This window comes from Pteropus alecto, unplaced genomic scaffold (genome assembly GCF_000325575.1).
Source record: "Pteropus alecto unplaced genomic scaffold, ASM32557v1 scaffold10, whole genome shotgun sequence".
NCBI lineage: Eukaryota > Metazoa > Chordata > Mammalia > Chiroptera > Pteropodidae > Pteropus > Pteropus alecto.
In genome coordinates, this window is record NW_006431210.1 from 6852487 (window position 1) to 6868119 (window position 15633).

The window sequence follows — 15633 nt, forward strand, 5'->3', positions numbered from 1 at the left end:
TTTTATGTTTTTGGTTGATTTTTTTTTATAAGAAACAAACAAAAAATCTAATTTTTACAATAGTAAATATAGTAAAAATAGTAAATGGTGGGGCAGGAATCATTAATCTGAGAATGTGTATGGACACTTAACTCATATTAAGGAGGCTTTTTAGTTGTGTTCATCTTGGCTTTTGGATTTCTAAGTTTATGAACGCATTCTTTGCCTGAAAATTACCTCCCGAGTTCTTATCAGTGTCGTTTTCTCATTGCTAAATGTTACTGCGTTCCAACTGGATTATAAACTTCTTGAAGGCATTGTACATGTATATACACATAATGTCCTTGTGTCTCCAGGGCCTGCCTTTGGTGTATTGCTGTGGGGACAGACTGATTTTTTTTTTTTTTTTTAACGCCTTCTGCACTTGATCTTTCTAGGTGGTCTCTCATCCAAGTACTAACCAGGCCCGACCCTGCTTAGTTTCTGAGATCAGATGGGATCAGGCTTGTTCAGGGTGGCATAGCCGTAGACTCAGATTAATATTTTTAAAGGGGCACATTCTCAGCCCAAATGTCCCAATGGACAGAACTATAATTCTGACATAAGTAAAGGTGTGTCTTCATCGAACTTAGCCAGGACTAAGGGAAACATTTAAATTTTTTGAGGAGTGGCTTCTTATTTAGAACACTGATTAGCCGTTGTAATTGAGAGAGCTCTAACTTTGGTAACTTCATTAGGACGAAGACAGGAAAACTAGGGACACATGCACTGCAAAACTGTTATTTCTAAAGAACTGTAAAACTTGTATATTTGCAGATCAGGGAACAGAGAAACATGAAGGGACCGGTCAGTCCTCTGGGATCACTGATCAAGAGAAGGAGTTGTCCACTAACGCCTTCCAGGCTTTCATGGTAAGAAATGGTTTCTCCTAATCTGCTCCATTTTTAGGATCTGTCAAGTTTGAATCATTTCACAGTGAATTTTTAAATTTATAATTTTTGTTCTGTCCTAACTCAAGAGTTAAGTTCAGAGAGTAGGTTTAGTAATAAAACAAAACATTTTAGAGTTTAAATATGGTGAAAAGAAAGGGACTAATTTGAGCCATTCCCAAGTTTTTGTGTTTTCATAAATATGTTTTAACTCTCACAGTGTTGTTTTTGTCTTTAAATTTGTAAGTTTGTGGGTCAGTCTTTTTATTTAACTACTCTTTTCAATTCTTTTTCTTGAATGTGCCTTAAAATGGAACCCCAAAAGTTTGTCAAAACTTTAACTTTTCTGACATTAAAAGATATGGAAATAAAAACCTTATTCGATTATCAGGTTATATACATGTAAGCAAAAGAACTTGATGCTTGGGTGTTCAAAGCATATTTACCTGAAATTAAAATGTAGAGTAATTAATCATATTACTTTTCTTGGCTAGCCTTGTCCCTGCTAGCAATATGTGTCAATTTACTAATATATATATTATGTGATTATAACATCATAGGTATACTTTATATATATTTATGTAAATGTTATAGATATGATGTACATGTATCAATGTTAGATTCTTAGGAAATAAATATTTCCTGCAATTTCTTTTTTTCTCCAGTTTTATTGAGATGATCAACATATCACAATTTCTTAATTGATATCAATATTGCTGCGTCTAGTGACTTTAACTGGTATATTTGGGGAAATTATATCTGTCTTTTTAAAGAATTTTTAAATAAAGATGAGTGAAGTATATTTGGAAATGATTGTGTAGTTCTTAAAACTGGTATGTAATTTTGTATGTGTTTTTATTTTTGTTTTAGACTGGGAATTATGATGCCTGTCTGCAACACCTTGCCTGCCTACAAGATGTAAACAAAGATGATTATAAAATAATTTTGAATACAGCAGTAGCTGAGTTTTTTAAAAGTAACCAAACAACAACAGATAGTTTGAGACAGACACTTAACCAGCTGAAGAATCAGGTAACACACAAGTGAATTTAGCTATAAAAATGTTGTGATGCTCTCTAAATTGTGAGGAAAATAGTTAAGGAAAATTAATGTGATTTCTTGTCTGATATTGATAGCACAATTTCTAATATATCTGAAACATTTATTGGTATTAATTTTATGTGTATAAAATAATTCCAGGAAATGAAAAGTATATTACATGATTTTATTTTCTATTGGGTTTTTAACTCGAACAGAATAGAGTAATATACCAAATTTGAGTGAGCTTTGGAGTTTTGAGAAAGAATTAAAGTACAAATACATGAAGAAGCTTAGCCACTGAGATATTTCTTATTTATTACTGCAAAGATCTGATTGTTAATAATGTCAAATTGTTTTAGCATTTTGGATCAAGAGATGATTAATTGATTAAGTAGAATATATTTTGATTTATATATGGCTTAGGGCTTGCCTTTTTCATTAGTCTAGTCATAACAACATTTTTCAAATTATAAGATTAGACCATTGATATTCAGGAAGGCTACAATGACGATGGGATCAGCTAGCAGACATTTAGAGCTTACTATGTAACAAGGCCCTGCTAAGAACCTTATATATAGCATCTCACTTATTCTTCCCAGTAGCCCTATCAAGTAGTAACTATAATTTTTCTCATTTTACAGATAGGAAAACTGAGGTACAGATAGCTTATGTAAACTGTCCCAAACACAAGGCTTTTAGGTCATAAGAGCTACACGAACCCATTCTGTTTGACTCTAGGACCTGCGCTTTTAATTACTGCTTCATGCTGTAGAAGGTCTCAAGACCTTTTTGAGTCTCTTTCCTGTGTTCATGAGTACCACTGTACCATAGAGTATCACCTTAAAATATGATGTAGTTGGAAATAAGTGACTCCTTCAGGTTCTTCATAATTTTTAATAGGAATAAAGTCATTTTCAACCCTATTAAAATTCTTCAATGAAAATGAGACTAAGGGCCCACATTTATCAGATGCTTACTTGGTTCCAAATTCCATATTAAGTGCCCTTATGCCTCAACTCATGAAATCCTCACATTCAACCATTGAGGTAGATACTTGTTATCTAATTTTCTAGCAGGGGTTTAGGGAGCCTAAAATTTTTAATTTATACAACTAAGAAGGAAAGGAGCAGTATTTGAACTAGACCATCTGACTCTTGAGCCTATTCTTATAACTACCTCAGTCTTCATAAATTTAGATATCATCACATTTCCTCATTACACTAGTATTTATTACCCATAACTTTCTCTAGAGCTCCAGAATCAAAGATGAGGTTTGTTGATATCTAGTATATGAGCGCTATGACCTCATGGACAATTTCTTCCAAGGAACATTTATTGGATCTTGGAGCATAAATTCGTCCTTAAAACTTTTTTTTTAAATAATGGAAGGCTCCTGCAAACTTAAGTCAAGAAATCCTTTCACCAGCCTTTATTCTTAGAAAGGTTGGTTTAATAACCCCCCTAGTGCCTTCCAACTCTTGAGTTTCCTATAAGTGTTTGTACTCGTGTCTCCTAGCTTTCTCTAAATCATACTTCTATTCAGAGCCACTTGTTCTGGGCATAGTAACACACCTGTCAACCTATTCCACTTCCATTAACATTTTATCATTTAATGAGTAGTTTTAGTCCTGGCTAGGGTAATGACTAGATTATTTTTGGTGACTCATAGAAAATGTGGCAAAGTTATTTATGTCATAAGCTCAACCATTGCTGAATCCAAAAACTCCTTAATTTATCCAAAACTCTTCTTTCTGGCTAAGAATTAACCCTTCTTTAGCTCACTTTCTCCCCATTTATTAAGAAATGTTGTCTCTCTTTGGAAATTGAGTTTTCTCTATTTAAAGAGATTATTTTTAATCACTTGAAGATAGTGACTTGATAAGCAAAGATTATAAAGAACCCCCGGATTCATCAAGCACGTGTTGTTCATCAGCTAAGACCAATTGATAATATTGAACCCCACGGTCAGGCTCTCCACATGGGTGACTGAAGTCTGCAGAAGTCTTGATTATAAGTCACTTGTGTCAGGAACCTTCCAGTTCCTTGCCATGCACCAAACCCAGGTTGTTAAGTCCATGTATATCAAAGTTCTGCTTAATTTAGGGAAATGTTAGTCTTTGAATTAATTAACATTGCTCAATAATATATTTCAATCTTCGTATGACAAGAAAGATTAGTTTTAATGTAGGTAGAATTCCAGTTTCATGTGTTGCATGGAATTACATAATGGTTGCAAAATTTGTTTAAAATTTAAAAGCCCATAGATAGTCATTAGCTTTAAAATGCAAAGTGGTGTGATTTTTTTTCCTTTTGGTATCAGATGTAGACGTTAGGGTTCTAATAAAGCCAATAAAAGACTGTCTTCACCCCATTGTGACAAAGTGTATTTTTGTTGTTCATTACTTCAAAAATCTATTCTTTTTATTATGGGAACAAAACCTGAACCTAATAGGAAAATCAGAAAATATACTTTCTAGTCATATGGCCTTGGGCAAGCTTTTTGAGCTAGTTTCCTTACTTATTATAAAATAGGAATGATAATGTTATCTATGTTCTCAATGTATGGTGAAGATTAAATGAGGTAGTCTCTGTAAGAAAAACTTTTTGTAGCAGGCCTAGTACATAGTTATGAAGTAGTTAGCTATTGTTTGTTAATGTTTAAATTTTACTTTGGTTTTTACAAAATGGAATCAAACGTATATGTACATAACTGAATAACATTCTTATGGAAAAAGTTGTTTTGAGTTTTGGACACTCATGTAGCCTCTTTCAGCTCAAGAGGCTGCAGAGTGGGAATCCAACTCAGAAACCATGCTGGCCATTAAACATTGAAGATATCTTCACAATGGCAAGGAAGAATCACCTTGCCTTGTGCTAAATACTTAATAAAGTCTCATCAAGTTGTTTTACTGAACAGAATTTTATTATCAATGGAATAATTTTTACTGTGAGTAAATAAAATCTAGAGGTCCTGTTGAAAATGTGTAAAAATTCTGAGTAAGAAATGTTGGCCTGTATACCTGTTTATTTATATAGGTTTCTTTCACTTTTGCTGTTTATTTTCCTTCTGTTATTAGAGCATAGTCCCTGTCGATTGTTTTATAGGTCCACTCGGCTGTTGAAGAAATGGATGGATTAGATGATGTTGAAAACAGCATGTTGTATTACAATCAAGCAGTCATTCTTTATCATCTGCGGCAATATACAGAAGCCATATCAGTTGGTGAAAAACTTTATCAGTTTATAGAACCTTTTGGTATGTTATCTGTCAAGTCAAAAATGTCCCTATTGTCTCATACTTACAAAGGTCTCTGGTGTTTTTACCTAGATAACCTAAATCAGAGAATTACATGTCAGTAAGAAAGAAAAAGAGCTGTGTCAGGTTTTCTTAATGGTTAGAGAAGATAAAAATGATACCACTTTTAGATGAATCCAGGTTTTCTTTTAGCATGCACCCACCCTAGTTTTGAGGATAACTGCTAAAAATGCTATTTCTAATTGGAAAGGCTCGCTAACTTTGTTGTTGTTGCTATTTAAACACCACCTTAGTGTACCTGATCCTTTCTTAATGTATTAAGGAAGGCGTGTTTTGAAATGTTAGGGGACAGCGTAGAATTTTATTTTGTCTATTGCCTAACTGAAATAGAGTAGATAGTATAGGACTGTCTGTGTTAGCTTTTTTGTTATCTTAACAGGCTTACAAGTACCAGCCTCAAGAGCAGGGAGAAAGGTAAGGGCAAAGGAAAAAAGTGGGAGCAAATAAAGCAGCAAAGGTGGACCCGGGAAATGGTTGTTAGAGAGCACTGTTGGTTTCTACCTACAATCAGTCAGATTTCAGTTGTGAGTCACATTCTTGTCTTTTTCTCCATGGTTACTTTCTTTTAAATTCAAAACACTAATGCAAATTCCTGATTTATAAACACCTGATTGCTGATATAGTCACTACAGGACAGGTAGGTGGTGGTGGACTGTGATGGCTCCTCTGTGATGCTTCAGGAAGACTTACAGGGTTGTCTGCTGCTGACAGCTGCTTGAACAGGTGCTTTCTGTGGCTCCAGCGTGGCATTTTAAGGTGTTGCTCTTCTTTCTCCTAATCATGAAGGCATGGTACCTGGACAGACTGGGCTGAAGAGACCGCAATGGTGAAGGACTGTGTGAAGAGTGGACAGTTTCTGTCTTTTGAAAAGCTAGAGTCAGAATTATACTTCCAGGATGACACAGATGTATTTTTCTATAAAGCTGCTTTTTAGAATTTCCGGAATAGTTCATGAAATCCTTTCCCTGTGGTTGAGTGGAATCTAGCAACCAACCAGTATTCAAACTCATTTTTCTTCTTTGAAAATTATTATTGTTGTTTTTTGAACTTTCCTACTTGGATTCTTAATATATATTTATTGAGCATATAGTACGGGCCAAACACTGTTCCGGAATCTGAAGATAATGCAATGAATAAAACAGAATAAGCCTTTACTCCTGTTAAGCTTACGTTCTAATGGGAGAGTAAGCAACACAATAAATATAGTGTGAGGTAATTCAATTCTGTGAAGAAAAGCTAAAATTGGGTAAGAAGATAGAGATCGACTGAGATGTTCTTTTTAGATAAGGTAGTCAAGGAAGGCCTGAAATATGACAGTATTTGAAAAGAGACCTGGATGAAGAGATTAGGTGAGCCATGCCACTCTTTAGAGGAAAAGCATTCCAGCCAGAAGTAATAGTATATGCAGAGAACCTGAGGTGAGCTTGAGTTTGGTGAGTAAGAGGAACAGGCAGTTGTGACTGGAGGTAGGTGGGGAGACTGGTAGGAAATGAACTCAGAATTAGCCAAGAGCAGAACAGGTAATGCATTGTAACCTAGGTAAGGACTTATTGTTTTAAGGGGGCGGAAAGCCCTCGGAGATATGTCCTCTGCACATTAACTGCATTGATTTCAGTTTTAAATGAATTCCACTCTGGCTACTGGTAGGAGTAAGAATGGAATTTGGAGGACTTGTTAGGAGGCTCTTAAGGGCTTTTGAAATTTTCTGTTCTTGATTGTGGCAGCCTTCTTTTAGACTTAATTTTTCCTTTTACCTTCTCTTTTGCAAGGAAAGGAAGTAGTGTTATGTCATACCAGGTATACTCTTCCTCTCTTGGTTGGGCTCGTCTTCTTCTGAAGTCCTTGTCTTTATATTTTCCTGTTGGCTGTTGCAATTTTCTGATATACTCCGATCCATACCTTGCTTTTGTCCCTGTAATTAAATTGTTTCTTTTTTCCGTTTCTGTATCTAGAAAGGAAATCTATTTTCTAGAGTCAAACCTTTTTAGAGTTAAAAGGAACCTCAGGTGATCACCTTGTCTCCCCTCCCCCCACCTTCAGGCAGGTAAAGTATTCTCTCCATTTTACAGGTCAGCCAGCTAAAGTCTAAAAATTAGTTCAGTGATGTGCAGAGGCCACACATCTAGTAAGTAGCTGAGCAGGTACTGGAATTGAGGTTTCCTTCCAAACAAGTATGTGCACTGATGTTTGGTAGATATTTTGCCTAAGGAAATTCACTTGCTAGAATCCCCGAAATGAGACACTCTGAGAAGTCTCATAGAATGGCATTTGTTGACATTGCAAGTTGCTTTCATTCATGGCTCTAGGTGATAAACATTCTTTTAAGTAAATAAAGACTTAGGCTTTGTTCTTTAAAGCTTTGGAGAATAGTGGTTTGAGATGTTTGCTTCACTTTGGATTGTGACTTTTCTTTTCCTGTTTTCTTTTTTCCCTTTCCAGAAGAAAAATTTGCCCAAGCAGTGTGTTTTTTGCTTGTAGACCTGTATATATTAACCTACCAAGCTGAGAAAGCTTTGCATCTTCTTGCAGTCCTAGAAAAAATGATTTCCCAGGGTAACAATAACAAAAATGGAAAGAATGAGGTGAGTGTTCTGACATGATCAGACTAAAATTTAAATAATGGTTAATATTTGTAGTTATTAAATATTAACAGCTTTCTTGAAATATAATTCCATATAGTATGGACTGTAGTTAATAATACTGTATTGCATATTTGAAAGTTGCTTAGGGAGTAGATCTTCAAAGTCCTTATCACAAAAAAATTTTGTAACTGTGTATGGATGTTAACCAGATTTTGCAATATATACAATTACTGAATCATATTGGTCACCTGAAACTAATATACTATTGTATGTCAATTACATCTCAAAAATTTTTTAAAATACAAATCAAAAAATTATGCCTACACTCAGATGCCTCCACAAGCTAGGTAGAGAGTGACAGATAGATTAAATTTTTGATTAATGACAAGATGGAAGGAAGAAAGGAAGGGAAGGAGGGAGGGAGGTGTAATTCACATACACAAAATTTACCATCGTACCATTTACTAGTGTACAATTCACTGGTTTCTAGTATACTCACTGAATTATACAACCATCACTACTTTATTCTAGAACATTTTCATCACCCTGCAAAACCCTGTATTCATTTATAGTCATTTCCTTTTATCTCTTTCTTCAGCCCCTGGCATCCACTAATTTACTTTTTATCTCTGTGAATTTGCCTCTTGGGGATATTTCATATAAATGGAATCATATGATATGTGGCCTTTAGTGATTAGCCTCTTTCACTTAGCATATTTTCAAAGTTTACCATGTCGTAGCATATACTTCATTCCTTTTTTATGTATTTCATTCCTTTTTATGGCTGAATAATATTTCATTATATGGCTGTGCCACATTTTTTAATTGATCAGTCAATGAGCATTTGCATTTTTGGCTATTATAAATAATGCTGCTGTGGATATTTATGTACAGATTTTTGTGGGGGCTAGAGTTTTCAGTTCGCCTTAGTATATAAGAATAGAATTGCTGGATCATATGACGACTCTTGGTTTAACCTTAGGAGGAACTGTGACTGTTTTCCAAAGTAGCTGAGTTATTTTACATTTCTTTCAACAACTTAACGATGGTTTCAGTCCCTTAACATTCTTGCTAACCCTCGTTTATCTTTTTTAAAAATTGAAATTATCCTAATGAGTGCGAAGTGGGATCTCATAATAGTTTTGATTTCCCTGATGACTAAAGATATGTGTTAGCATCTTTTCATATGTGAGATATTAGTTTTACAGAATGTAAAGATTAGAATTAAGACAATAACATTTCATAATCTGGTTAAACAGGGTAACTTTCACTAGGGAAAATTTCATCATCAAAGTTCTTCAAAAAGAGCGCCCATTTATGACGACTGATTCTCACCCTGGTGCATGCTGAGAGCACTTTTCAGTGCTCACATCTTTCACTTGGCTTGTGCTTCTGGTTCTCAAGGGATGGTCTCTCTTCTTGCTCCTATGCTTTTGTTAAAAAAAGAATTATTTGCAGAAAGTAGATTGTCAGTACCTTTCTATTTATGTAAGTTGTTGAGGTTTAAAAACAAACATCTATCATTGCTTTTTTTCATTTTAACAAGTGTGTATATGTAAGAGTTCAGTTAAATAATCTTAATATTATTCATAAACACTGTAGTAAAATATTTCATTTTTATATTTAGTACTTGCGATAGTGAAATATAATTCAGTTCAGCAGATGTTTGTGTGCTCTGCTAGGTGCTAAGGTGACAAAAACGAAAACACTGCAATTCTTGCTTTTCAAGGAACTCAGGTCAATGGAAGGAGAAAGACTGAGCAAATATATTCAGGGACTGGGAGGAAGGGGGATCGAGAATGTTTCAGAGAAGCTCAGATGTTTGATTTGGCCTTCAAAGATGTAATAGTTTGACGAATCAGAAAAGGAAGGCTAGAGCAGGATAACCATCCTAGCAGAGGAGACAGCACAAAAGATGTGAGAGTGGTGTGTTGGAGGAATTCTGGTAATCCGAAATGGGTGGTGGTGCCTGAGAAATGTAATGGAGATCAGCAGGAGATGAGATGAGCAACTCAAATATGGGTCATGTTGTGAAGGACTGTGAATACTTTACTAAGAATTTAAAAGTATGACATTGGCAGTGTTTATACCAGAGAAGGTTTTTAGGAAGGGAATGACATGATCTCTCCTGGGTTTTGCCTGAGTAATACTCCTGTTTTTTAAACCTAGTCTATCATTATGCTCAACAGTGAGCTTCTTATAAGTAGAGTTGCTTGTCACCCACTCTGCAGTATTCCACCTGAATTTCTGAGAATGGGACCTGAGATTCTGAATTTTAGAAATGCTTTCTAGGAGATTCAGAGTAGCTCACTTGGAAGTCAGTGATATCATTTTGGTTAACTTTGTTTCACTACCCTACAGGCTGGTAATAACACCAACAAAGATGGATCCAATCACAAAGCTGAAAGTGGAACTCTAATAGAAGCTGCAAAATCAAAGATACACCAGGTAGCGTAAACTTTAAGAGAGGTTATACATCACATGTATTTACTTGTGTTATGAATGATGAGGAGTGTGATAGATCATTGAAAGCAGTAAATCATTTAAGGCATATGTATTTATTTGGCTTTGAAATATTGTATTTTAGAATATATTTTGCTTAAGGTGATAGTGCCATATCATTTCTTATTTATTTATTTTTTATGGTGACATTAGTTGACGAAATCCGATGTTTCAACTGTACATTTTAACAATAAGGCATATATATATTTACATTGTGTGTTCACCTCCCATAGTTAGATTTCTTTCTGTCACCACATATTTGATCTCCTTTACCCTATCTACCTTCTCCTTCCCCTCTCCCCGCTACTCTCTGGTAACCATTATATATCATTTCTTTTATTTACTGTATAGAAGATTGAGAGGAATAGCCTGAGGATATATAGAAAGATGAAATCAGTTTGTTGAATTTTTAAAATCCATTGTTAATTAGCCATGTGCAGATAAGAATTGGTAGGATTTTTGCTTGGAACTTAAGTATAAATTTTATTCTACCACGTTTTTAGTTTTTAGAGTATATTCCAAGAGTACAATAAAAATAGATTAAGATAATTTTAAATTTGCTTTTATAAGTAACTGGTGTAATGATGGTGTGAACAGATTGGGTTTAATGTCCTTAGTGAGAAAGTAAGACTGCTTTGGTATGTGAAGTCCACCATAGTTCTCACATACCAGCGCTTTTCCTCTGACAGTATAAAGTAAGAGCGTACATCCAAATGAAGTCTCTGAAGGCCTGCAAAAGGGAGATCAAGTCAGTCATGAACACAGCTGGAAATGTAAGTTCTTCTTGACTTTTTTTTCAACTTTTGGCTTTTGTCCTTAAACTTTCTTATTTGAACAGTATGTACTTGTCAGTTTTAAATAATTTTTTAGTCTGTTACACTGTGTATATACTGTCAGATATAACCTTGATGGTGACTTGTGAAGTAATGATCGTACTGTGTCTAAAACATAATATAGTGTTTCTTATTTGAAATTATAACAAGCATTTCCCCTTGGTATGTAGCCTTCAAAACCACCATTTTAAATAGCTGCATAGTCTTCTGTAAGTGGTTTATCACAATTCACTTAAAACATTTACTATTATTAGACACTTCATGATTTCTTTTTTTTAGATGATACTCAAAACATTTATTAAAGATTAACAGTCAAGTTGTAGCCCAAACCTCCCCCTTCCAAATGATCTTTGGCTTTACAGTAAGTACCTTCAGTTTGACTAGTGCTAGAGTATTTAAGACATAATTACTCCTTCCTTCCTTCCACTCTCTCCACCCCACTGAGAAATAACTTTTAAGGTGGTAGTGGGAAGAGACAGAATTGTGAACAGTCTTGATGCCTTTTGGAAAACTGTTAATTAAACGTTTGAAATCAGAAGGAGCTATGGTCGGTAGTAGGAGTAGTTTAAGAAAATCGACCCTAGAAATCTCAGGCAGGATCCGGATTCGCCACTGGGTCAGTGTTCGAGTGATTTTTGAGGAGAACAGTTGCAGCCTAGACCTGAGGAAGAAGACTTTGAGGAGAAGAGAGAAAGGCATAAGTAGCCAGCCGGCCATTATCAAACCTTTTTTGAGATAAGAGACATGACCCCTGCCTTAGGGTGCCATAGTCATAGTGGAGAGACAAATAGGAAAATAAATCATTGCAATGCAAAGTAACAGACATACCTAAATCAGAGAACACTTCAGGAGGAAATACTGCCACCTGGAAAAAGTCTGGAAAGCCCTTATTTCCTCAGTGACCAGAAAGCAGAGCAAAGCATGAGGGAGGATTTAGAAGGAAAGCCTGTAACTAAGCTAAGAATAATAATGAGACCAGGATTCCAGATGTTCTCCTGGGTGATGTTTAGTCCCTGGATCTCTGCATGCGTTTGCATTCTAAATAGGTACTATTTAGATGACCCTCCACCATGAGGATTCTTGGGAGAAGCGAAAGGTGGTCTGCAGTCCCCAAAGGTGATCTTTGAAACAGTAAGATTAGCTCTCAAAATAAGGCATACTGTTAGGAAATTTCTCCGTTCATAGAATGATACATTTTTTTGCTACTCAGAAAAGTATTTGATGAATTGTACTTCTTTGTATTCTGAAGGTGCATTTGTATCCTAAAAAATAAAGAAGATCACCAGTCTGTCCAAAAACCATTAAAACGAAGCCCCTAGTTTGAGTTGTTAATATGGCTTCCAGTTAGTGTAATAGATAAAGACAGTTGATACTTTGCAGACTGTATTCCTCTACATATACGTTGTATGTATTTTTTAGGTAGACCCTCACTAAGTCAATTTATAAGGTCCTCTGCCAGATTTCACTTTTTTTAGATTGTGAGAGTAATGGAAAACTTAAAGACTGTAGTTTTTGTAACCGTGATTTAACTGATTCATTTATATTCTCGAACATGTCAGCACAGCAGTTATGATCTTGTATTAGGCACCTAAAAACAAATCATAAATAACTTATATTTTCTTTACAGTCTGCACCCTCTCTGTTTCTTAAAAGCAATTTTGAATATTTAAGGGGCAATTATCGAAAAGCTGTGAAGCTGTTAAACAGTTCAAACATTGCTGAGCATCCAGGATTCATGAAAACAGGTAAAAGAAAATTGAAATTTTAGTATTCTTCCTGGCTCTTCTACCCTTTGTTGCTTGTTTTTTTTCCCCTAGACAGCTCTTCAGAATGTTTCTTTGCTTATTTTTTAAATGAAAATGTTTTATTATTTCTGCTGCAGATTTCTGGAATTTTACTACTTGTTTTAATTTTAGAAAATGTCTCGCTTTTTCTTTTATTTTTCTTTGCTCTCACTTGCTCTTTCTCTCATTTTGTTATTTAATAATTTTAGAAATTATATCCAGAGCATAAGGTCTTTGGACTTTTGCTTTGTAAAGTAAGCCCTTTTAAGGAAATGAGATTATAATCTTTTTACTTTTCCCTTTTCTCCTATAAAAGCAATGAAAAATATGATTTCTTTAGACCATTAACTATAACAAAAATATTTCTTATGAAGTTAGAAAGGCAATCACTGTCATCTCTTCTTATCTCTAGAAAGTTTTAATGAATCGTTTGATATTATTGGTAAAATAAAAGGTAAAATTTGTAGCTGTCAATTAAGTTCATATTATTGCTGTTTTATGAGGAGGAAGGAGGAAAATCAATTTATTCAAGAAATGAGGTTAAACTATTAAAAATGTTTTGTACCAAGTTTAAAATGCAAAAGCTGAATATGTTTTTTGATTTGTTTTAATTCTTTTCCATATACAAGCACAGAACACACATGGAAACATACTCAAACCTTCCCCCATTTCCTCCTTTAGTTCAGTGGAGTCATAAAGCATAGAGAAAGGCAGTTTGTCCTATTATAATTATCTTGGCTATTCCTTTGTTCTGAGTACCCATTTTTAATTCTAAATTTAAATTTTTTAATTCTAAATTTAAATTTTTTAATTTTGTTATTGTCATGGTTTCTCCTCAGAGGACCACTAACATCCAAACACTGAACCGATCTCTCAGACTAAACAGATAATATGCTTTGAGAAAATGTTAGGATTGTCTTAACACAGATTTGAGAATTGATATTGGCAATTTCTAAAGTGAAGTCAGGAGCAGTGCGTGTAGTTGATTAGTCAACAGTTATGATAATAGGAAGATTTTTACATAATAGTTGTGTATTTTATATATTGATTTTTTCATAATAATTTTTAAATATTTAATTTTTCCCATATATAAAATTTATTGTTGCTGATATTTGCATATTAGAGAAGATTTAAGAATAAAATCATTCACAATACCACTACCCAGCAGCAACCTTTTTAAAACATTTTAGTGTATGTTCTGCTATCTTTCTTCTAAACATAGTTTTTCTCTTATTTAAATATTACTGCTCAATTTTTAAAATTTCAAAAGTCAACCGTTAGTTTTTAGGATTAAGCATTGAATGCCCTAATTATTAATTTTTTCAATCTAGTCAAACATTTTATATCATTGAGGAAAAGATGGACTATCAGTAAATTGTTTTAGAATGTTTGGGAAACTGTTTAGAAAAAGGAAACTAAAGCTTGCATTGCTTTCATTATACCAAAATAAAATCATGAGAGATGAAGGATTAAAATATAAAAAAAAAATCATAAAAGCAACAAAAGAAAACTTAGATGAATATTTTATTTTGTGGTGGGGAGGCCTTGATTAAACATTACCCAAAATCCAAGAACTATAGCACTTAGAAAAGATTACTAAATTTGACCACATAAAAATATAAAACTTTTTATGATTAAAAACATAAACATACACACATTGGACCAAGTCACAAGACAGATGACAAACTGGCAGTGGGGAAATACTTGAGGCAGATGTGACAGAAGTTTTCTATAGCAGGTAACCAGTGGAAAAACGTCTGTAACCAAATTAAAAAATGGGTATAAAATAGGAGAAGGCAGTGTTCAGGATAAGAAATACAAATGCCCAACAGACATGAGACAATAGATGCTTAAAGTGTGAACTAAAAGAACAATGGAGACTTACAGTTTAACAAGAAAAACAGGATTTTATATATCTTGCTTTATATATTCTTACTGTTCTTCATTTAATATAGTTTGAGCATTTCTATATATGCTTCATTTTTTCCATTTTCTATGTTGTATTTCGTTATGTGGATGCAATACATATACATTAATTTACTCAAATATTTTTATTTTTACATTTTTGTATTATTTGCCTACAGGTACAGGCAAATAATACAAAAATGTAAAAATTTAATTCTGAATTAAATCAGAAAACAAAATAGCCCAGCTAATTAAATCATCTTGCAGGGTTGGTTTATCACCTTTAATAAATGATTGTTTTTTAAGAAAAGGGAGTTTACAAAATTTTCAGGTTTTCTAAATTTCAAATGCTTTGTAAACTGTTCTGTAGAGACTAAGCGAAATTGTATATAGAATTAACTATTGTTGAGAAAGCCGAATTCTTATATGCTGTACATCAACAGTAAAAATTGTGGACAGATTTATTTGTGCTTTTCTCAGGTGAATGCTTGCGATGCATGTTCTGGAATAATCTTGGTTGTATCCATTTTGCCATGAGCAAGCACAATTTGGGGATTTTTTATTTTAAAAAGGCTCTACAGGAAAATGACAATGTCTGTGCACAGCTCAGTGCAGGCAGCACTGATCCAGGTATGTCCTTTGCTGGGGGACAGTTTATATTTCACTACTTGAGGAAAGTAAGATTTTAAAGAGCAAGCATCTGATCAAAATGTATGCTATGTGTATCTACGTACAGGTTACACTGATCCTGCCCAAACGTTT

The 15633-nt window shown here is 34.1% G+C and overlaps 1 protein-coding gene and 1 pseudogene across 4 annotated transcripts in view; one reads left to right on the plus strand and one right to left on the minus strand.

The window, feature by feature from the left end:
* CNOT10 (CCR4-NOT transcription complex subunit 10) overlaps nt 1-15633 on the plus strand; it is a 58163-nt gene that overhangs the window by 14272 nt on the left and 28258 nt on the right. For all 4 annotated transcript variants that reach the window (XM_006905722.1, XM_025039201.1, XM_006905723.3 and 1 more), the window contains 8 exons: nt 796-890; nt 1779-1940; nt 5055-5205; nt 7705-7847; nt 10209-10295; nt 11039-11122; nt 12810-12927; nt 15352-15501. In XM_006905722.1, coding sequence (XP_006905784.1) covers nt 796-890; nt 1779-1940; nt 5055-5205; nt 7705-7847; nt 10209-10295; nt 11039-11122; nt 12810-12927; nt 15352-15501 — 990 coding nt within the window. The remainder of the gene's footprint in view (nt 1-795; nt 891-1778; nt 1941-5054; nt 5206-7704; nt 7848-10208; nt 10296-11038; nt 11123-12809; nt 12928-15351; nt 15502-15633) is intronic.
* Nucleotides 392-510, minus strand: LOC112470287 (annotated as a pseudogene).